At 41.4% G+C, this 24,581-nt stretch overlaps 1 protein-coding gene across 1 annotated transcript in view; it reads right to left on the bottom strand.

Annotated features, from left to right (window-relative positions):
- Nucleotides 1-10,787: 10,787 nt before the first annotated feature.
- The window catches only part of LOC119172321 (uncharacterized), a 38,555-nt gene continuing 24,761 nt past the window's right edge, over nucleotides 10,788-24,581 (bottom strand). The window contains exons 3-6 of the mRNA XM_037423376.2: nucleotides 17,771-18,121; nucleotides 13,463-13,483; nucleotides 13,054-13,146; nucleotides 10,788-11,314 (exon numbers count right to left, since the gene is read on the bottom strand). Coding sequence (XP_037279273.2) covers nucleotides 11,253-11,314; nucleotides 13,054-13,146; nucleotides 13,463-13,483; nucleotides 17,771-18,121 — 527 coding nt within the window. The 3' untranslated portion in view covers nucleotides 10,788-11,252. The remainder of the gene's footprint in view (nucleotides 11,315-13,053; nucleotides 13,147-13,462; nucleotides 13,484-17,770; nucleotides 18,122-24,581) is intronic.

The following is a 24,581-nucleotide window of genomic DNA, read 5'->3' as shown; positions in this document are numbered from 1 at the left end:
AGCCTTGCTATGCCGTCGGTATCACGCCAGCGTCGTAGCGACATCGTACTGCTCGCCAGCTGCCGTGGCGAGCTGTCCAATGCCTAACGCGAAGGCGAGCGCCGAACGAGGCGGAGACACACAGAACCGGCGTACGGCGTGCATGCAATGCATGCGAGCAACTTGAGGAATCGCGACTGTGAACCGTCTCGTTCGTTTCAATTAAGTCCATCGCTCCGTAGCTTAAACTGTGTGGATAGCGAACACCTATCAAGGAGACCGACAGCCCTATTATAAGCAGCATGGAACCTATCAAAAATATTCTGTCACGTGGGGTATGCCTAGCTGCAAATTGGGTACCTTCGCACGTGGGTATTGCGGGCAATGAAGAAGCGGATCGCCTTGCTTGGTCATGCAACCATGATGGCTGTGACTGTCCGGGAATTCTATGCAGGACGGACAACGCTCGTCTGCGTATACGCCGACACATCCTGAAGCAGCACCCAGACCAGCGTGTGGCGAATGGATCGTTCCCTCCCCGTGTTCATGGCCGTTTCTTGCCTCATCGTTCCCGAGCGCTGTTGTACAAACTAAGAGTAGGCTCTGTGCTGGTGCATGAACGATTACACCGTCAAGGGCGTGTGGACAGTCCGTTGTGCGCAGCTTGTGGCTCTTGCGAAACACTTGAGCATCTCGTAGTGCACTGTCCCACATTTGCTACGCAGCGGTCTTTGCTGATTAAGCAACATAAATGACTATGACCTAAGTGCGTGACCATAGACGACCACCCCCTTTCGAGCGTTTGTGCTTTGCGATGCACCCAGGCCCACTGAGCTCTCCTTACATTTATGAACCAAACGAACCTGGCCCCCTGATTATAGACAGTTGTTTAGGTATTTTTATTTATGCTATTTACTCATACTTGTAGAAGTCTTCGTCAGCTTTTTTTTTCATTCTTTCATCTTCTTTCCTCTTTCTTCCCTCTAATCTTTGTTCCCTCTGTTTCTTCCCTCCTCCTGAAAGAGTGAGCAGGCGTTGTGCTCCTTCAGGTGGCAGTTGCCGGTTTCTCTCTTCTTCTTTCCTCTGTGTCCTTGTGTATCTGTGTATGCAAATCAAATAAATTAAATAAATAAATAAATTCTGTGCATGGGAAAATAATGAGAGCAGGAGTTTTGTGACCGCCAGGTGTCATGCATCGTATAATCGTGCCCTACTGCTGAGTGAGGCCTACAGCCGTCAAATATAGCCGAATCTCGGTTCATCGCTGAAGCTGCTGAATGTGCATCGTTGAAGTGTTGATGCACGGCCGCTCGGGCTTTGTGTACAATTTAGTGATTTATTGATTCACACACAGCACTCCTAATGCAAAATGAGCCCGTACGACACAGCACCATCTGATAAATAACTTTCGCTCTAGTTAAAAAGTATTGAATAATAGGTAGTTTTATTATAAAGAACATGTGTGTTGAAGTGCTTACATCCGGCCACGGCAGATTTACACCAAGGCCGTGCATGACTATTGCTTAATTACTAGTGAGATAAAGGTCTAGCTAGAGCTTTATGGGAGGTCACAATATGTGTCTTATATATATCCAGCGGCTGAAGGACGGGTGTACACAAACGAGCGGCAAGCTGTGGGGAGTGTAAGTGTTAATATAGTACGTGGACGCTGTGTGAATGTTTGCGTACTGTGATCAATATTATGTGCTTTAAAGGTAATAAATAAAAGTTACGCTTGCACATGGTATGGCTGCGGACGTGATTTTTTTCTCAGTGGATGTGAAAATTTACTTCCATACTGATCTGAAAAATTTCCCCGTAGGATGTAAATAAAAACTCCCCTAAATCCATCGGAAAATTTTCCTCTTGGAGATTAAAGTTTACTCCCCCGAACGGTCTTAAAAAAAACACCATCGGGACATGTCCGAAAGGACAGGTCGTTTACTCCCATCTCGGTCTATTTGTTTACAGCGTACAAAATTGGTATACTTGCATTCGCCTGCTGGAAGATTGGCGTTGAGTTATTTGCTTCAGGCTAGGAAACAAATTAGCTATATTCATTACCTTCGCAGCACCGGCTCAGGTTTGATAAAATAATAAAAAAGAGGTCACTCGCCACGAAGCTGTAGAGAATAATTATACAAGTTCGAGGACTGCAGTAATTTATGACTCTGTGATGCGTGAAGCTGTGATAGTTGCATTAGTGGTGCCGCATTTCATGTACAACATATGTCACTGCCTGTATGTAGCGTAATTGGCATGTGGGTAGGAGTTAGTCACGTTTCATACATCAAGAAGCGACAAGGAAAATTATAAGAATCACGCTTACAGAAAATTGGGTTCCTTCTTTGTCCGCGCAGTTTGTTGCGTTAGAGAACCTAATTCTGCGTGCATAGAACAGAAAAACAGGTTTTCTATAAACAGAACTGCTTAGCGGAGTTACTGATTTCACATAATTGACAAGCTAAGGTTGGCGCTGTCAGTTTATTCGAAATAATTATTTGCTTTTGCGTCAAAGCGACGCATCGAACGGAAAATTCCCAAAGTTGGTGGCACAATCACATTTAAAAAGTCTAAACATGCATATATGAATTTTCAATTTTTTTTCGCAGTTTGCATGACAGCTACAAATGGTCGACGGACTCTCACGGCCACCACATATACGGTCTTTGATACACTGAGAGGGCCTTTCGAATTTAAAAGGTTGTAATGCACAAATCCTACACATCTTGTCATCACCCGTTGCATCGTTAAAAATTACAGCACAACATTTCAATTAGCTTATTCATAATAATTATGTAACACATAACAAATCTCTAGTCGATCAAACTGCTTCCTTTGGTTTATTTAACGTAAAGCAACGTGTTTTTTAAACAATATTGCGCTATGCAAACACTTTTATACAGGACAGAATCTTTATTTCTGGACCTACATATCATAGAACCATCCCTAACGCCTTTTGAGAATGTTTTTTTTAAATCTGATCCAATGTTATCCATAAGCTGCATAGCAAACAAACCGGAGCCAGCTTAAAATATTCGAAAGATGTGCTACGGTTCATGGAACTGCATTAGTGATTCACATTTTCCTTTTGACACCACAAGAAACAACGTATTTTTTATTATTTTTAAAACTGAATTTTGTTTTCTAACAATTTCCTTAGCAGGTACGTTACTCTTTTCTAGCTTTGAAAAACGCGATGGCATTTTTTTCTCGCTCCTTTCTAATAATACTCGCTCGCTAACTAAAGCGTCATACCCATTCTAGCCCTTAGCTTTCTTGGGTGCTCTTCTGCCAGATAATCACCGTAGAAAAGCAAAATAAAGCAGCCGAACCAGTAATCCGATTATGGAGAGCTTACGTTTCAAGCGTTGCTGAATGTGGCAATAAAGGACATCTAGAAGATACGTCGAGATTAGGCTTTTTTGAAGGGCCATAATTCCATTGAGGACACGGAAGGTTTCCCTTCATGCCGGATTTGAGCAAAAGGGTGCTGAATGGGCACCACTTCTTCTGCCCAAGTGCTGACTCCGAATATCTTGGACCTTCCTAAGAGCATTGGTCTATGATGTAAAGCTCTTAGTCGCAATGCAAAAGAACCGGGAACCATTGACGCTGAGCTGTCGGCTCGAAAAGAATTTCTCTTCATCTCTAGCGGAAAACTTCGACACACGTTTGCGCCGAGTGGGCGGTGAGTTGAGAACTTCATGAGTGAGCTCGCTGCGGTATACATGCTGGCGCAATGCAATGGTTCTCGTTTCGTTTCAGCTGAGGCATTTCTAGTATGAGCTGTATAAAAAAAGGTAAGAGCTGAGAGATGTTACAGTTCAAAGCAATATTATTGAGAACAGACAATGCTACCAAACGAAGCATACAGTATGGTATAAATAATAATTGTAATGTAAATGCGTAGAAAGAATAGTGGACAGAAAGATAATCGCTGCCGGCAAGGACCGAACGTGCGATCTTCGAATAATGTGTCTGGTGCTGTATACCATTAGGATACGGTGGTGGTCATCATTCCGTCATTGATTTAGGGTATAAGCGGGTGTTCGAACGTAAGGGCGTAAGTCAGCGTCAATAGTAGGGATGATGTCAAGTGTGGAACACTTTTTTTGGCCTCTTGGTGGCACGTAGCACGTAATCCTTTCACGGGCTAGCAGCTCATCATTGATTCCTCGGGTGTCGCTATGCGACTCGGCTACACGTGTAGGCACATGTACGCCTGTGCTGTTAAAGAAAGATCTAATTTAACTGTGGTGAAGTTTACTGAGGTGGTTCAGTGGCAGCAATATCGCCTGGAGAATCGAAAGGTCGACGCCTATTGTTTCGTAGTTTGTTGTTTCTACAGCTGTGTATTGTACCTTGAGAGACACGATACATGATTGAAGCTGTCAGTAATGCCGACACCGATACTCGTTTTAAGAGACGTATTGTGATAGAGATACAAGATAAAAGAATACGATAGTTTCTAAGATAGATATAGCTTTGATACGGCCCAGCACTGAGAGTTACTACCATAACACCCCCTTTGCATTCATTGGCATCATTTTCTGTTTGTTCACAAACTCAGTTGTTCTTTTTATTATTTTGTTCTTTAATATAGTTGAAATTGGAATTTATACTATAAATATTTGAGAGCATTTTTGCTTCGAAAGTGTATATAACAAACATGCATTTTTTTATCGCAGGACAACTGTATATTGATAGGCATTTTATAGTTGTTATCTATGATTTTCTAAGAGCAACAGTTGTACGATTCGCATAGAGGAAGTTTGCCAGCGTGTGTTGGACTTCAAACGTTTTGGGTCCTTGTTAACAAAGCTTATTTTTTTCCTTTGTTGAATTGCGGCTCCAATTTCCTAGGTGTGCTTCATAAACAAATTCAAATATAAAACGCAACCTCTAAAAAAATTAACCTCAGCAATATTATGCCCTGCTCAGTGTTTTAGGCCCCTAACGCCCATAAAGGGGAGTAGAATAATTGGGAACATGAACAATAAAGATAAGGTTGGTTTTTGAACATGACATGAAAGTTTCTACCTGTAAGTAAAGGCATATACTAGCAGCACAGTTCATTTTGCAACACATTCACTTCTAAACAAAGCGGGTGGAAAATGAGGCTCTCTAATGACTTCGTTCATGCCTTCAGTGCACCGGTGTTTGCTTATGGTAACGTGATTCTTTGATCATCAAGGCAAAGAGAATGGCAAAGAGAATGGTTCTGAAAAAAATAACAAAATAAAAGCAATACAGACAATGCAGGGTCAACAAAACAAACGCCCTGTCACACGGAGGCTCATAAATCAGCTTCGCATAGATTTTCTGCAACGCGCTTGGCGCTTCAGACTCATTCGCACAAGCAAACAAAATAAAGAAAACTCGCCTATCCTAAACCAACGTTCTATTACTTTACCAGCGTGTGCGTGTACTTCATGGAAACCATGGAGTGCGCAGAATAGCCATTATGACTCCTAACTCCTAAAGTGGGCTGTCTCTAGGAGTACAAGTAATGCGCCCTCCAAGGCGCACCAGAACGCCAATGAACAGAAGGTAGAACATACTCCTAAGAAGTTATCGCATTAAGGCGTATTCCTTTTAGTGAGCAGCGAGAGAGGCATTTTCTCCACCGAGCATCCTACCCTACGCAGGCTATGCCTTCTTCTTCAGCAGAGTCTCTTCATCTTTCTAGACCTCAGGCAAGCAGGCGTGCGTCACCGCACGCGAAAATGGTTTTTTTTTCGTTCATGGAAAGACTACGCTGTCTTTCCCGTAGCACCAGATCGTTTGTCTGCATGCCATGCATTCTTACACGGCATAGACGTTGCCAGTGCCTCGCAAAGCTTTTATCCGAACCCTTGCACCAGCTACGCTCCCATATTCTGCTCCTTTAATTTCGGAGATTATATTCTTGTGTTATGACACAAAGTGTAACGCTGTGTATTACCTTCTTGCAAGTGTGTGTTCAGATATGTCCTCGCTGATGTGTTATTCGAGTTTATAGCATTTTAAAAATCAGTGGGGCATGATTCTGCATATACAGATTGATATCAGTATTTAGACTAACTAAAGTGCCCTATGATATGTTATGGCTGCGAAGGTTCTGGAAAGCGATGGAATTGTGGGAGAGGTTCGAGCCTAGCAATTAACACGTCCAGAATACTCTCTATCTTAGTGAAGCATTCAGCAATTCGCGTAAAGCCTAGATAAATCTTTTGTTTGAGTTCCCGTGTTCTTTCCAATTTTTCGGACTGGTGCATTTAAAATCATCTTCCAATGACTCGGGCGGCTCTCTCGTTTTCTTTTTGCGGGCTGTGGGGTGGAATCTATAATATTGGTCCCTGACTAGGCTGTCATATCAGGCTTTATGATAGAGGGGAAAATAGGTAAGGGTGGAGAAGACGCAGGTGGGACAGCTGTAAGTGTATTTAAACGTTCCAGCATCAGAGCCAACTGTTGCATAAACTCTTGATTCTCTCGCATTAGACGTTCGATAGTCTCCTAAGTTTTAGAGTTTCCCTTAGCGTCAGAGATTGTACAACAGAAGCAGGAGGTTTGCTTTGCCCAGCTAACCTTTTCAGGTTTGGTGCCGAAGTCGCGGCTTTGTAATGCACTTCATCCAGGGCTTTTGCTTCTGCTGCTACGGTTTCGTCCAGGACTCTTGCTTCCGCTACTACAATTTCCATCGTCGATACTTGGAAAAAAAATCCTTCTCTAGTTGAAACTTGGGGTGCTGTTGCTGTTGCTCCTGTTGCAGCCTCTGTCGTAGGCAAGAGGGACGGCTGAAGCCGCGCTGGAAGCGGTGCTTGCATACCCTGTCGCCCATCTTGTGAGCGTCGCCACAAATGACGCACTGCGGAGTGCAGGGGTAGTCGTCTTGGTCTTTCTGTCCGCAGCTTAAGCAAGTGTGGCGATTTGGCAAAGGACATACATCTCGTCGGTGGCCAACTTGTCTGCAATTTAGGCACGCTTTCATCTTCGGTTGAAAGTTGAAAACGGCGTAAAGGATGCCAAACATTTCCACTGAGGCAGGAAGCGTCCCAGTCGTGAAATGAATGAGCACTTAGCGTGAGGTACAACCATGTCCCTTGCTTGAACTGTTGGTACGAGGGGATTCGCCCGACGTAATTCTTGCAGGAAGTCCTGACGTTATTCACCATTTCAAGCGCGGTGGATGATCCCGGCCCGTGCCCTGTCCGGGGGAGCTATGTACGCATGAAATGCCAGTTTTTACCACGTAGCGTGAGTTCTCGTATTTTTGCATATTTGGCAACTCGGTTGTCGCAAGAAGTGGACACGGTGAAGGTATTCTTGGCCAGGTTGGCGCACACAATCCTTTCTGCTAGAAAGGATTGTGTCAAACCTTTAGCAGAAAGAACTGGGTCAAACCCTTTCTGCTATACGTGTGGCACATACCATGGGTGGGTATGTGGCACATGCGTTAGACATTTAATACCTACCAAGAAATGATGTAATCGGGCATTGTAATTTAAATGCGATGGCGTTGAAAATATAACACATGGCCAACTTTGACCAGACTTATTCAAAGACTACATGCTAGGGTCTCACAAAAATAAATTCAAGCATTCTTCGTGAAAATAGAAAATTCTACCTTAGAGCAACGCCAGCTCTCGGAACTACTGTTTAAATGCACTCTAATGTTCTTGATAGGTCAATTGTGGTTGCAGTGCTCAGTATTTAATTTTATAAACGTTACACACATTGCAGATGTCACATGGGGTTATTGTCAGTTGTAGTTAGGGGCCATCCACGCGAGTACACTTACGCAGCAGTGTACGAAACTATAGCATCATCTCGAGAACCAGCTCTTCATATCTGCTTACCGTTTAAGGTGTTGCCAATATCCAGGTTGCTATTGGCGTCGTTACGCAACTTTAAGAACTGGTTTTATTGAATGTATGCGGCTGTTTAACGTATGCCTCTGTGCGTGTATTTTTACATATCTTTGGCGACACTTCATAATGTTGCGCTCAATAAAAAGAAACTACTGCACAGTCTTCACAAATCTGCATGCTTTGCATAACACTAATTCGCAAGGCAGGCGGAATCTGCCAATTTTCGGTACTACATAGTGGGGTCAGCAGCCTATTCAGGTGCAGGGCCAAGTAGCATGAAGGACACAACGGGGGGTGCGGCACAAAAAAGTAGTGGGAGGAAGGAGCGGGTTCATGCAAAGCGTAAATGTTTGCCCGAAGGACCCTAGTTATGTAAACCTGCATTGACATTGTGGTTATTTTTATCACTCGCGCTTCTTCCAAATTTGCAATCAAACATAAGGGACAAGTGAAACTCCGAATTCAGATTATAATCGGCATATTGGCCTTCAGACAGAAAGTGGCAAGGAAAAGGGGGTGAAGTGTTTCAAGCCATGGCGTGGCGCAATAATACTGCTATGTAGGCCGCAAGCGGCCTGCTGTCCGCACGTTGCCGACCCCTGCTTTAAAGCATGCTGAATTTCTCTGAACACAGCACAGTACGTAATACTTCAAACTGTGGTTCATGTTCAAAAGAGACATGGTGCATAGTCAAGAAATCTTTTGAGTGTTATTGCAGTGATATAGTAGTTTATTTGCAGGATCAGTAATGTCTGCGTGAGAGTTGCGTTGCTGTACTCGGGGGCAACTTACCTTTCCTATGGCAAAATATAATTGGGCAACAGCTTCTGCACAATTATGGCCAGGTGATACGGTCTCGTAGGCTTCAGTCCGCGTATCAGCTTTCCTTTCGTTTTTCAACCCTGACTTCGAAATGTACACCTAGGAAGGTAACAAATACACGCATCTCCACAAAGTAAACCATGACCGAGTGGACGAAGCTCGCGGTATTGTATGGGTGAGAACCCGTAGCATACTCAAACGTTGCCCGTATAATCTAAATTTAGTGTCATAAAGTGACATGAAGTGACAAAGTGACTTCTACGACAAAGGTTGGTCTAAAGTCCATAATGTCAACGCTGAAGTCGCTGAGCAGTGTAAAGGGTTTGTGCTTGTACGTCTTACATATATTAAAATCATAGACTAACATTATTCATAATTATAGCAAAACAATGTAAAACACTGAAAGGCCCAAACTTTCAGTCTTATTCGATGACTTCAGCGTAGACAGTATGAACCATAATACCTACCTTTGTCGTTGACTTTGTATGTCACTTTATGTCACTCAGTTTACACTATTTGTGGCAACGCTCGGGCAACGAACAGCGAGCAGCACTGTTCTGTCTTCTCTTCTACTCCTCTTGTTGCATGAATTATTTTTTGCGCCTCAGTCATCTGCACTTTATGCAACAACTCACCCAAAAACACGTCATTTTGGTTATGTTGACCATGTAGGTGCTCTACACGTGGGGCTGTTCCCGTATGCGGAAATGTCTTCTTTTTTTCCTGGATCTTCTTGGGGACTATGAATAAAGTTCCACTATCCATCCATCTCTGACTGTCAATAAACGGTCGGTAGTTGGAAGCTTCAGTTTCTTCTTTTCGGCCTCCTTTTTCACGAAATGTATTTTGCGCCACAGTAAAGCGTACTTAAACAACTTGCAGTATATGTTAATAATATAATAAATATAATACTAGTAACTACTATATAAAATACGGATATATTGTAATTTATATTACTATCACTATAATGTTGTGGTCGTCGTCATTGTTGTTACTGTTATGCCAGTGCAACATTGGCTTTTCACATGTGACACAATTGAAATAAACCTTAACGGTCAGACTCATAGTTACAAGTAGAAGCTATCCCCTTCCATGGCGCATACCGATTAGTATGATCAAAATGTTGATGTTGCGTATAAGGCCGTGAACAGTGCACCTTTTCAGCGCTCTCTAAAGGTGCCTGTTCTGACTTTTTAAGCAAAAAAAAACGCTTAGAAACATAATAAAGTGTGCGATACATGTGACCATTCACTAGAAATGTTATGCCTTATCACCGCATGAAGCAAACAGTCTTACCTTTTTTGTATCAAGGAATTCGTCAGCTGCTGTCTCTTCTGCAGGCGTCCTCAAATTCGCTGTCATGTTTAACCTCCGGGATGCTCCTCTACATGATATTCCATATGTTATCTCGCCATCAATAAAACAACCTATCATAATACGTCGTGAACAGGTTGTAGATGTTACCATGCTTTTTATGATCGGTTCATTAAAATAGTGCTCCACGTTCTGAAGGTGGCAATATGGACGACTGTACACGTAGTATATCTGAGCGTACGCTCAGTCTCCATTATTTACTCTGTGCGGGCATTGTGTTCGTCCCTGGTGGTTTTATTAACTGACGGCTCACAAAACGTCTGCGTTACGTAGGTTGCGTGGAAAATATAAAACAAGGTTGCATGCATTCCTGCACTAGATGTGCAGCAACTTGGAGCCCAAGTTATTTTTATTCAATAACAAAAAAAAGAACTCAAATGTTCCTAAAGATGTAACGCTTCTCGCTTGTTTGATTATTTTGTAAACAGAGCGTCAAAATATGTATTTCCTTGACGTTTTACCATCAAGCCCAATTACGTGATTTTGAGGACAACAGTTCATATCAGTATTTTTCTCTCACTTCACTGCAGTATATTTCATGTAACGCCATTCTCCTTCCTCTGTGAAAGCGTAAAGTTTTGTTGTTTAGAAATATCCCCTGCCATAGACAGTTAGAGCATCACTTATTCTGAAAGCAAGAAGCCATTTGGGAATATATATTGTGGCGTACTCTTTTCAATTTTCTACTTGCGGACTTTTCACCTGAACACAGTTTTTTTCCTTATTGGTGGAAAAAGAGTAGAGTATTTCGTAAAATTGCTGATGTGCTCATTTCTTTTATGTGGTCTTTCAGTGGCTCTTCTTTGCAAAAGCAATGCTAAAAAGGAAGCGATGGCTTTACTTACGCAGAGGACGCGCTTGCTAAAGCTTAACGTGCGAGTCTGTTAAACTGGATAAACGACCGTCGCAACACTTGCACTTGTCAGTTTCAACACGACTCCAAAACACAACATGACTGCGTCTGATCCTTAACGATGAAGATTGATGAGCGCCGCCGCCACATGAAGCCACTTCCTGGGTTGACGATGTTCGCAAAGTTTCGCCAACTATGGTCTTCGGCGTCGAAGTGATTATTTTCGTCTTGTTCTTCCTCCCCGTCGTCAGTTTCGACCACCAATGGCCAGAGTCCCACGGGGAGAGGCCCAATATTTAGGAAGGCCACACGAAACATTAAACGGCAACAGTCAACGTAACAATACCCATCAATATTTCATGATTTCACTACGTATCACTCTGGTCTTTGCGGACATCGCGAGTAGCCCTGTTCACGCTGTCGCCTCCATCTGCAAGAACCCAAGAAATTTATGGTACCAAATACAGTACAGCATGTGTATCGCGTGATCGACAGCAAAAGGTTCAGATTCCAAGCTTTCGTTTTTTACTGTATTTTTATAGACGTATTTACGTTGAAGGTAACATACACATATTTTTGAACAAAGAGCACAATGCGCTTTTCTTCCTACATTCTTAAACGTGCTTCTGCGAAATACTCCACAAAGAGAAAAATTGCTTCATTCCGGAATCGGGCGCATTGAAATCATATTACATTGAAATGCATGAAAAGTATAAAATACATGTGATGTATTGCGTTTGTACTAAATCATACCACTTTCGAAACTATGTTGGACTAATCTGGAAAAAAATAGGAGAAGAATGCGAATGAGAACTTAGCAGGTTCCTCAAACTCCATGCCAGGAGTGTGCCTTTTGGAAAAATGAGAAAATGTACTTAATGCTGAAGCAGGTACTTTTTTCATTTGCCTTGTTTAGAGCGGATGTTTTTGTTGCAAGCTATTCACTGTGTTTTGTTTAATGCGAGATTGTTGAGAATTTGAACATGCTAATTTCTCAAGTGGCCATGTTTTTCTATTGTGCTGGCCATTGGAAGCCTCGCAAAGATTTTTACATCACAGATGATGCTGATCAGCTTGCTATGACAGGCATCCATAAACCCTTCTTCAGTTTATATTTGATGTCCAAATGTATAGATATCAAGATGCAGCGGGTTGCCACGTGACGGTGCCACGCCACGTTGTTTGTGCACTCGTTCACGTTTTCTCGTGATTCAATCTGATGAATATTGCACCACTCAATGCGTTTCTATTAGATCACCAGATAAAACCATAAAAAGACAATCACGCAATAACAATTACCCATGGACTACCTGCGTAAACGTTAAATGCCTGATGCGTTAAACAATACTAGGCGCACTTGCGTTTCCTCACCGGCACTGTTGATGTCCTCCTCACCCTCAGTTTCGTTCGCCACTGCATCTTGGGATCGACTAAGCTTTCTCGCTGCTTTTTTATCCCATTTTTGTGTCCGTTCCTATCACTTTGTCTCTCTGTCGCTCTCTCTGTCCTCTTTTTTCTCTCTTGTTTTTCTTTCGTAGCGCATCGTATGTAGAGCTAAGGTAAGTAGAACCAATCATTCTTCAGAATATGAAGTATTGGTAAATGGTTCATTGGCTGTTGATTGGTGGTCATAGCCTATCGGCAGTGCATTTATAGGTGGTGGTGTGGTACGACTAAGCAGATCCAAGCATTTGCGTTATCAGCTACGTATTGGTTTGCTATCGATTGGCAATACATTGATTGACATTTGGCGATCACTACGCTTTGATTAAGCATTTCGGCTGCGTTGAGCCCAACTAAGTACCTCGAGTGTATTGGTTGTTGATCGGTTGTTGATTATCTATTACCCCTCTTTCTTGCCATACTGTACTACGATATGTAATGCTGTCTTGTTTTTTAGCACATATCCAATTTCAGGAGCGCCTACCAACGAAGTTTTTACGAACGCCACACGCAGAGAAAAAAGTCTAAACATCTAGACTGTTTAAGCTATCACGCAAAAAGTTCAGCAGTAGGATGCAACGCTCTATTTGAAAACATTTGCACGTAATATAAAAAAAGAGAAACAGCAACGCCTTAAGATTTCTACGATGACTTCAAAAACATAGATATCAGGTATTCATAGTGTTACATCTGAATTCAAGGAAAGTATAGCAAAAGCTTTCTTACCTCTCTGATGTGGCCTAGAAACAATATAGATGCTTATGCTCAAGATGATGCCAAAATATGACAGGATGGGCAAGCGGGATGCTTTAGACGCACCTACAGGAGATCAGAAACAATGCGTGCATGTGTACACTAGCTGCACAAAACTATAAATAGTATTTGCAGTAAAACATATCGGTCTTTCTAATATATTACGCTATGGCTTATATTTGTAATTATCATCCTCATTTTCAGAGCCCAAAGACTATTCAAAGCTTGACAAATGAATTGGATGTGCTCAACAAAACATTAATGTAAGGCTTACTTTAGTTACTTATTTTCGCACAATTAACAACAAATATACATTCTTTACCAAGGAAGCAGTTATAACTGATAATCTACAAAGTAAAGCTATCATGTTAGAAGTACTTACCGTAAGCTCCCCAGGTAAGCTCTGCGGGAAACAAAATTGAGAAGGAATTAGTTTGAAGAATATTTAGGTGAGACTTGAAAAAAAAAACAGAAACAGATGGAGCATAGATTATGTAAAGCAAGGTTGGGTCACAGCAGCGTTGTGGACAACTAGCTCGTCTTCACCGTTTTGCTCCTTCACCTTTCTCTTTCTCACCCGTCACTGTACTATAAAGGGTGTTTCAAGAAATGTGTCCAATATTATTCGAAAATGGCAGAAAACATGCATCTGCGTGCTACCTGTAGCGTTCTCTTCATTTTGGCGGAAGGCGTCTTCGGATGTGTACAAACAATAATGCCGGCTGTTATATAAAAAATAGCGTTTTAACCAGTGGAAATAGCCAATCAAGTTCCATTGGCGAATTGAAGTCCTCAGTACGAATAGCCTGTAGCCATTTTCAAGTCTCGAAAAAGTGACCACTGGTAATCAGGAACGCCTAGATATGAATAGTTTAGCTTGCGAAAACGAAATCAATGCACCAAAGAGTGCATCCACCATTCACTTCGATAACGCCCTAACTGACGACATTGTTTCTCTTGCCATTATCAACCGTCAATCTGGACACTTCGCTTCGTGACCACTCATTGACACTCACCTATTCTCCTCCCCCAATGCGAGGGAAACAGTGTCGCCATTGAGAGCGTTTTCAAAGTGAATGGTAGTTGCGTTGTTTGGTGCATGGTTTTCAGTTTCGCTTGCTAAATTAGTAACACTTCATCTCTCTGTATTTATTGACTTTGGCCCCCTTACAGAAATTCCAAAGTTACTATGAACTATTCGTAGCAAAGGACATCAATTCACCCATTCGACTCGAGTGGCTGCTCGCACTTGTTTAAAGACCAAATGTTTAATTTTTCTAAACAACGACATAACTAATGTTCGTACACGTCTGAAGCTGCCTGCTGCACACATAAAATGAACGCCGCAGGAAGGACGCATATGCCTCCTTTCTGTGATATAAATAGTATTGGACACATTTTATGAAACACCCTGTGTTACAGAAACGCATTCTTTCTCTTTTTTATGTCTGCTTACGATGTGTATTTGTATCTCTCTCTCTCTCAGTGACTGTCGCAAAACCTCGACTATAACACCTTTGCTGAGAAACTCGTATAGCGAGTGTAGGCCCCAGATTAGGCCAAACCCCACAGCTGATCACAAGGGTTTACTTCAAAGTAAAAGAGACACACGGGCGGCGAATACCGATTAGGGTCTTCAAGTAGCAGCTTTTGTTGATGACCATGTGTGACGAGTTCTTGGGGCTAACTCAGTTTGAGACGGTTCATGACGATATTTTTTTTTACGTAAGACACATGGCAGACATCGACCACGACATCTCTGCTGTAATATATTACAACAATGTCAAAACATTACTTCGTATTGGCTTTCTACCATGGTATATCGAGTCCAACAGAGTTTGTGGACAACCCTTTTTTTATTCGAAAGCAAAACTCTATATACATAGATAGATAGATAGATAGATAGATAGATAGATAGATAGATAGATAGATAGATAGATAGATAGATAGATAGATAGATAGATAGATATGTTTGTTAGCCTCCAGTAGTATGTGGAAGAGTTGCTATGTCGTACATCCAATTATGATAACAGAAGGATGAACAGGAAAGCAATGAAAAGCCCAGCACTACAAAACGGAAGCAATTGGTTCACCGGAAGTGTTTTACATTTATTTCTCTTACTTTTATGAGTGTACGTTCTTTAAGCTGAAAAAGAGTGAATCATCAAACATCTTAACAAATATTTGTCCAAATGTGCCGTCTTCTTTTGTCTCAGAGATTCGTGGCATCTTAAGCGACATTATTTGTGGCTGCTTCATTAGACTTGGTGGCAAAAAAAAATTGTTTGCCTGAAGTGTAGGTGTGCATTACGCGTTGTTGTTTCACATTGTTTTTTGAGTGAGGCGTTTATTTGTGTTGGCGTAATAATACCGAGGGTTTTACTGACCAAAACCACCATGCGACTTATGCAAGCTTCAAGGAATAACTCAAGAACTTATGGCCAGGTTTTGTTCTTTATATGGCATTTTTACCCAAAAAAGTTTTAATAATATGCATACTCATTTATTTTATGCAAGTATTTTCTAACTCAGGAAGTGAGACTCGTAAGACCTATTCTTCATTCTGTACAACGAACAAATATAAGATGCACATAAATTGTAGGAGTACGGCAAAGTAAATTGCGCGTACAGTCGAATCTGAAAACAAAAAAAATACTTTGCTGCTTATTGTACGTTGTCAAGAAAAGCTACATCAGTGACCCTAATATATGCATGAAATAGAAGTGTCTGTTACGTTAGTTTTGTAGTTAGCATTATTTATTGGTTGTGCGACAGCCCAAAGTAAAACGAGACATTGAATGACGTCGTCCAACATAGCTAGAATGCATTATACAAATGTGATGACGGGACCTTCTCCTTTTTTTCGGGGGAAGGAGAAAGGGGGTGAATATTAATTTTTTGTCAGGTGCAACAGCTTTGAGAAGTTTGGGTATATATGTAGTGGACCTGAATTTCCAGACAGAGCCGCAGGCGTAGGTCATCCGCGACAAGGGGAGTTTTGGTCAGTCGACGGGTTAGGTGAAGCGCAAGGGTGTCCCTGGAACCCGAGGCCAGTCAGTAAAACAAACCAGTCAGTTTGCGAAATGCAATGAGAACCGTTTCGTTGTTTGCTCCGCAAACAGTACAGCTCTGCAAGCACGCCCACAAAACGACAAACTACACGCGCACACTGTACGTGCTGGTGGCTCATTTCGTGCACGTGCTTTCATGATGTTCGCAGATCAAATACGCAAAAGTTACGTCATGTCACGTGGATATTTGATTTTGATGCGCTGTGTAAGTACAAAAGCACGATTCTCGCAGTGCCGTGTTTACCAGACATTAATAACTTTGCCCAACTTTTCTGTGTTGGTCAAACCTAAAAGCTATAAAAAAAGAATTGAGTTATTTTAGTAAAGCTGGGCTTTCTTTATTTGTGGCTTGCTACGAGTGCTTCTTTTCAATTAGTGTGGTACTCATTATAAGGTTCCGGCGTCCGGGTAATTGTAGTTGTGTACCTATAATTCATTACTGCTGTTTAGCTTCATTACATAATGACGATAAGGCAGGTTCACTTGTGCGTAAAAGGATGACTCTAGATGCACGGCTATACATAGGAAAACTTAAGTAATAGTGGGAGCATTTTTCGTACAAATCGGCACACATTTCCTAAATCTTTATAAATTAGATTTGATTCAACTAATGTGGTAGCTATGGTAGCTTAAAAAAGTTGTGATGTTCAAACGCATCAGCAGGTGCAATTATCATACAATTCGGAATTATTAAAATTGGTATTGTTTGATTGGCAAGGTGTATCGTAGGGATGTTTAGGAAAGTTTTTTTACGTGCATATTGTAGCACGTAGCAATCGTAAATATAACTATATGGTGGTGCAGTGGTCCATTTATCAGAAACCAAATGCGTATACATCATGTTTCATATGTCATGCACCCTATCTGTGCGCTTTACGGTAAACATTTGCAGGAGAAACCTGGAATGTTGCAACTGATGCCATGCTATAAGATGAATACTTCCTTTGTATTATCGTACATACGTAAACACACCATGTTCTTACAAAAATCTGCTTTTGCCAACTCGCTCATAACTACATAGTACATCGGATCGGGCCGAGCGCAAGTGAGAGCAGCCAGCAATTTCACACCATCATTAATGCATAATTTTCGTTCACGCTTTTTGGGTTGTGTGCATTTTTATTATTTATATGTAAGAAGAACTGGATACAATGCTATGGCTTTTTGTTGTAATTTGCTGTAGTTAACCACCCTTTCTTTTACCTAAGCAATGAAGTATATTGTCTAGCGATGAGACGCAATTTCAGAAGTGTCGGCCAAGTAGCTGTAAAATTAGCTAAATATCGAAAATTGTGAACTTGGAACCGATACCATCATATTCCGTAAAGACTGCAGTGGCATATACAAGGCAGAAGTTGTGTGCAATGTACAAGCAATCGATAGACAAACATTTTGAGTTTTGAACGCAGGGCATAACTGATGCTAACCTTTCGACAGTGTTTTTTTTTTCTGTCAAGGCACTGACTGCTATCTGGAGGAAGAGATGTGCCATGTGTCGAAACATTAGCTCCAGAGACACCTCATATTCAATAACTTTTCATCTCCAGAGAGACTATGATGCGGGACGGAGGGTCAGTTATCTTGAATTTGGATAAAATAATTAAAAGTTGATCTCTCACCATGAGCGACAGTCATTCTGCGCGTCAGCACGTAGTTGCTGTACGGTATCTCCAGCACGCACTCGAAGAGGTCGGCCAACGAGGAGAGGTGGCCCTCGAATGCGTCAGCGTGCAACGCGACGTCGAAGAGGCCGTCTTCGATTGTAGCCGTCGTAAACGTTCGGAGGCCCGCCTCTGTCGCGGGTCTCCGCCTCCCTCCCTTGAGTAGGAACAATGTCAGCACTGGCTGGGGGAAAGTGCCCCGAGCCACGCACTGAAGACTCAACGGGAGCTCCGCTGTGTGTGGTCGGAGAAGCCGGTCAAGTGGTGGCGGTGAATTACTGTAGTTGAAGGAAAATGTCCTCGCGGGCACTGCAGGTAAAGAAAAAAAAGAGTGTCTTTGAAAAGTATTTACTGAATGAATTTTGTATGCAGTGTGGTATAGTATGTATTGTTTATGCTACGTTCAGTACAATAGTTGGACAGTGGCGGTGAGCGTAGCTACAACAGTGTCTTTTATTGCCTAGAGAGCTTGCAGGACTGTCAACGAAAATGCACTGAGTCGACGCCCCTTCCGTGATGTATACCACTTACGTTACATATTTGGATCTTGTGCAATGCTAGAGGGTGTCAATGTCTGTGGATTATTTTTTTATATGCCAAAGTGGCATAGCAGACATAAATACTTGGCAGCTAAACTATACTTTATTGGTTTCGAAATTATTTAGGCCTTTTTCAATTTACACGGGTACTAACTGTGACCATAAATGTTTGTTGATTTAGATGTGACTTCTTGCTGCAGCATAGTTTTGGCATTTAGGCTTCAACCTGAGCGCCTCAATTTTTCTGTGAAGAGGCAACATAAGCTATCAGTTTAACATTCAATACGACCAATCGACGCTGAAGTTCGGCCCATATACGTACTCTCCTGTGGAATGACATCAGCCCTAATGTATAACTTAAATGTCAGAAGAACAATCAGCCGTTGCCTTGGCACTATGCTTAATTTATTCATCCAATATTGATCGTTCTTCTTCGTCGAGTCGCCGTAACTCAGTGACACACCAGCACAACTTGCATAAAGTGGCTGAGTTACAAAAAAGCGCGAATCAAATAATCGATACTGAAGTTTGAAGATGGAGTTCATTTTGTAACGGATTACTAACATGCTCATGTGTGCAATATAAAGAAGCTTGTTGTTAGCATTCGTAAGATTGATAAAATAGGCAAATGCTATTTGCATGTGTACGAAAGGACTATTTGTATCTAACAGTATACAAGATATGACGAAAGAAATTCAATGTAAATGCCTAATGTTCTATTTCACACGATGACAATAAGGAAGAGACAATACACACATGAGCGCTAATGAAAGGTAAATGGCGCCCATGTGTCGAAAATCTCTTCAGTGTTCTCTTCTTTACCTGTGCTAAAATACGCCCTATTCAGAATGCACCAACTAGCGCACATCACTTCAACGTTGAAGAAAACGTATTTACAGCACACATACTTTATGAAACTTCTAAGCATTATAAGAAAACAGACGTTTAATATATTTATTGTAAAAACTGTAATCATTGATAATAAAAAGTCTCCATGAGCATCCAGCCTAAATGCGTAATGACATTCTTTTTCTTTTCAAAGGAGAGTGTCTAGCGGCATTCATGGCTTAGTGACAAAGCGTGCACCTTTATAAAGCGGTAACGGAGCCAGGCTTGTCCAGTCGAGGATATTTCTGGACGTTGCTTTTGTGTTCTTGCGGATAGCCCTTCAACTAAAATTTCTCCTTTAACTTATAAATGTTCTAATCAATGTACAAAGTATATTAGCCGACCATTTTTGCGAGCGAGAAGTCATTAGCGCGGAACACAAGACTACCTGGTGGTTCAAATGCGCACACGCTTATCGGCTTAGACAATGCGGTAGTGTTCAGGAGGCAAAAATGAAGCCTTTTTTCTTTCAGTCAAGTTCTTTTGCATCTGAGTGTTTTAGGCCACTTTTATTGAAAAACTAAAGTTTCTGGAATTTGGCTAAAAGCACTTGTAAATGCAGATCGCCTAAGACTGTGCCTTGCAGAAGCGGGTTGTATCCTAGTGCTGTCAGTTTATATAGTCATACTGATGTGTTATCAGTGACTCCGTCTCTCCATTAATACTAGTGCTTTCACGATGATAAACTTTTATTGTGATAGCACTTATACGCACAATCTATGGTTTTTGCCGCTAGCGTCGGCGCTATGCATCGCATATGTATACTTATCTATATATACGAAAACTCACGAAAGAAAGAAAGCCGCCTGCGCTCGGCACCCAGATCGTCGAGATGTGCTGACGCGCGTTTATCTCCCACGCGTACTTTGCCCCGCGAATGGAGGTGAGGGATTTGGGTGCTTGTGTGCACGCACTTATTCTTCAGTGGGGAGAATCGTGCGCCGTCGGCTTTGACCGAAACGATTGCGTTTAGTTGCCGAGTGCGCAAAGATCACTCGCTGGACTGGCGCCGTTTGCGAAAAGAGTGCGCTTTTCAAACACGGCAAAGTAACAAAAGTAACAACTAGGGCACTTCTTAGTTTGTAGTCTTCTGTACCTGCGATTACGTTTGGTGCGTCGTTTTTGTTTAAACAGCGCGTTAAGTGTCCAGCGGTAAGCGTTGTTAGTTTGCTCTCATCCTCTGTGTGTTGTTTTTGTGCGTCATGCATGAGTGCACAGCACGCTGCACGTTTCTATGTGCTTGCTGTTTCCAGTGTTACAGTTGAAGTTGTTGCTATCGCATTCGTTGCTACGCCTTTGCGGTAAAACTGTGACTTTTATTACCAGTTGAAATTGAGTCACATTATTGTTTGGAAGTTACTCAATGACTCGTGCTGTTACTGATATCTCGATATACAAAATCCTCAGGTATGAATGAATCGAAGTCTAGAAAACACAAAGCTTATATGAGACACTCAAAGTGACTACTTCTCTGTGCCACTTCTTTTCACTGTGGCTTAGTCGTTCGGTTAATTTCGTTTCTCAAGAAGGCGTGAAGAACTTTTCAACATTCTTGTGAACTATTCCACGAACATATCAGCGTGCAAAGGCATCGATATGTATTCAGTGTCACCTTATTGCGCACTGCTTGAAAGAGGAACACTTGGGATGAAAAACTAGATTGACGCGTCCTTCATCTCTAATGTTCGTCTTTTAAGCAGCGCGCAATAGGGTGACAATGAATAGCTACCAGCTCGTCCAAGCAAGTACTTTTATTGATATGTAGTTTCACCGTCACCAGAGTGCACAAATACGCTTTAAAATAGCAAGCTTTAGAATTCGAAAAAGGTGAAACTTTGATAACTGTTTTATGTGTATTCTGACGTTAATATCTTCATTAAATGTTGTTTAGGCCTGGCGAGAAGTTATGTATTAGTCAAAGTATTTAGTCGCAATTCTCCACGTATAAAAACAAACAGAAGACAAACAAATAATTACTTGATTACCGCTGCTCGTGTTATACCAAAATAATTTGGCATATCCCTCTGCACGACCATTCCGATCATCCTCATTCGCTGTATATATTTCTTATATTTATTTACAAATACCTCACAGGCTCCACGTATGAGCCTTATGTGAGGGGGACTATACGATAGTTATTTGAAAAGAACACAAAACAAATGAAAAGAATTCAAAAGCCACGTATTATACGATTGCTAAAATGTTCGATAACATACACTGTAGTATTATGACACTAATATGCGTTATACATTTTTGAACGGTTCGAGATGTTAATGTACAATGAATGGACACGAATATAAAATACATGCTTATGAAACACAGTCATATATAGTTAGTATTTCATTCCTAAACGACACGAAATCACGAATGCATATTATATCAGGAATGTTATTCCATTGAACACGTGCTAGCGCGAATGCGTTAGATGCTTAGGTGCGGCTGAAATGACGAGGAAAGCTATGCTGATTATGAAGCCTGTGTGGTGTGTGATGGGGCTTTGTTAGTGCCAATGTATTTACGTGCGTGCTGTAGATATCTTTATGGAATAAACATAGAGTATCTGTCTTTCTGCGCGATTCCATGGATGGTAGTATGACAAAGCATTCATGTTAGTCACACTGGAATACCGATTGTAGTCACACGCAATAACACGTGCAGTGTGGTTTTGCACAGATTCTAGTGAGTCGATGAGATAGGCTTGGTGAGGTGACCAGATGGATGATGCGTATGAGTTGTGGACGGACAAATGTTTGATATGCTAGTTTACGTTTATGTATGGCGCTAAATGAAGATTACGTTCAGGTATCCGAGTGTGCGAGATGCTGCGGAAGTAATTTTGTCAATGTGCTTTGACCAGGATAGATTAGCAGTAAAGTTAATGCCAAGGCACTTATAGTGGTCTGTTGCCAATATAGGTTTATTGTTGAGGGAATATGTGTAAGTCGAGTTTGACTGCTTTCGGTTGAATGTCATTAGTTTACATTTCGCAGTGTTTACCGTCCTCTGCCACTTTGAGCACCAGAATGTGATTTGGTCGAGATCCTGCTCTGATACCATATGGTCTGCTGGACTAATAATTTTGCGGTATATGATGCAATCATCGGTGAGCAGACGGATATTTGATGAGATATGAGATGGAATGTCATTAATGTAGATGATAAATAATAAAGAATCCAGGACACTGCCCTGAGGAACTTCAGAAGTGACGTCAGATAATGAAGATGAGGTGTTACTGACTCATGTAAACTGCTTGCGTGACGATAGAAAGTTCCGGAGCCAAGATATGGTTAGAGAATCAAGATTAAGGAAAGACAGTTTAGTAATTAAACGACAATGTGGGGCACAATCGAATGCTTTAGAAAAATCAACGTATATGCAGTCTGTCTGTGAGTTGCCATCCATATTAGAATGAAGATCTTGAGTGAATTCAAGAAGCTTGGTGTCACAACACAAACCCTTTCTAAAGCCATGCTGTTGGGGAAAAAGTAAAGGTAATTTTCTAAATGCTGGGTAATATTAGATACAATGATGTGTTAAGTATCTTGCAAGGAATGCTAGTGAGAGATATGGGTCGATAGTTGTTTACATCACTTTTATTTCCAGATTTAAAGATAGGTATCAACTTGCCAATTTTTCAATCACGTGGAAGTGTACCAGTGGATTATGATTGATTAAAGATGCGATGAAGGATTAAACTGCAAAGAATAACGGTTAGCTTAAGAATCTTCGTGTTGATACCATCAACACCAGAGCTTCTGTATACCTTAAGTTTCTTTATTGCGGATGCGATACCTTCGGCTGTTAATTCAATGCGGTTCATATATCTATAAGTGACGTCGGTGACACTAGGAATATTCGAGCAGTCTTATTTTGTAAATATTTGATGTGAAATATTGGTTTAAGACTTCGGCACATTTTTTTTTCTTTTATCAAATTACCCTTTACATCTCGTAGTGCTATGTTATTTGGAGAGGGATTAGGGGAAACAGTATGCCAAAATGTTTTGGGATTGGTAGTCGTCAGAGACTGTAAGTCATGCCAAAAACTTATTTTAAGCTTCACGAACGGCGCGACAGTGTGAGGTTTCACAGGATTTTTGTTTCGACCAATGTGTAGGAGTGTTTAGTCATTTAGCTGTTTTAAAAAAAGCGTTTCTTTTTATTTTGTAGAGTTCACAGAAATCTGTGATAGCTTTGACCCGTTAAATCTGAACGAGATTAGTTGTATATGAGCATCTATTAAAACCAGTAGCTTGTGTCTGAAGGTTGTCGAGATTTCGTCGAGGGTACGGAAAGCAAAAGTGGGCGGAAATTTATCAGTGGACGTCTAGATGCCCGAGTAATTGGCAATACAATCGGCTTTCTTATAGTTGAAGATGTGCTTAGGACTAGTGGCTCATGAATGTGAGGGAATGGTGATAGGTTCAAGATTTTGTGGTCACTTAAGCCACCAATGACAGAAACGGCACTAGTAACCTGGGGATTTGACGCCAGAATGATATCGAGGGTGTTGGTTCTTCGGGTAGGTTGGTCTGCTAACTGTACCAATGACAGATCGATGGTGAGTTTAATGAATTCATTCGAGGATCGAGATCTAGAAGTTAAAGAGGCAAAGTTAATGTCAGGGTAATTAAAATCGCCCGCTACCAATACAGTTGATTTGGGATATTTTTCTGAAATAGCGAAATCGGGGTGGTGACATACATAAAACAGCTTGTAGACATATCTCGCTAGGCCTACATTTCTTGCGGTAATACACCTTTTCACTCAAGGCTTCCTGAGTGCCGCCATAGTGTTCTCTGCGCTTTTGCTAGTGCGCGTGACCCCCCCCCCAAAAAAAAATGCACTGGCGAGACTGTGACACCCGCTTTTGTACTCTCGTGCAACAGCACAGAAAGGATGAAATTCTGTTCTTCAAAAAAAGGTTCATGAGAAGCGAGTCAAAATGCATAATAAGAGCATGCAGAATGAATGAAACATCCTCCTTAACATTAATATAGAAGTACAAAACAAATAGCGACCATGTTCCACAAAAAGGACACTAAAAGAAAAGGTGACTTTACGTGCAAATGAAGGAATATTTACCTTTTCTTCTTCTCTCAGAAAGGGCTTTGCAAGGTCGTTAGTGTGACGCAGTTAAGCTCTATTTATAGCTCCCAGATTAGTCTGCGTGATTCTGCTTCGTTTTACCGGTAGCTTGCAAGTCATTACCAAAACAAGCATGGTGTCATGGATATTTTATTTCCTTTCTCTGTTTTGGTAATTTCCCGTATTTGTAGCCACACATACTTTCACGCATTACCATGTACATGAACGTAAAAACGAAGGTCGTCAAACCAGCAT

The sequence above is a fragment of the Rhipicephalus microplus genome, chromosome 4 (genome assembly GCF_043290135.1).
Source record: "Rhipicephalus microplus isolate Deutch F79 chromosome 4, USDA_Rmic, whole genome shotgun sequence".
Lineage (NCBI taxonomy): Eukaryota > Metazoa > Arthropoda > Arachnida > Ixodida > Ixodidae > Rhipicephalus > Rhipicephalus microplus.
The sequence above is the reverse complement of the archived record's forward strand: the minus strand, read 5'-3'. Positions and strand labels throughout refer to the sequence as shown.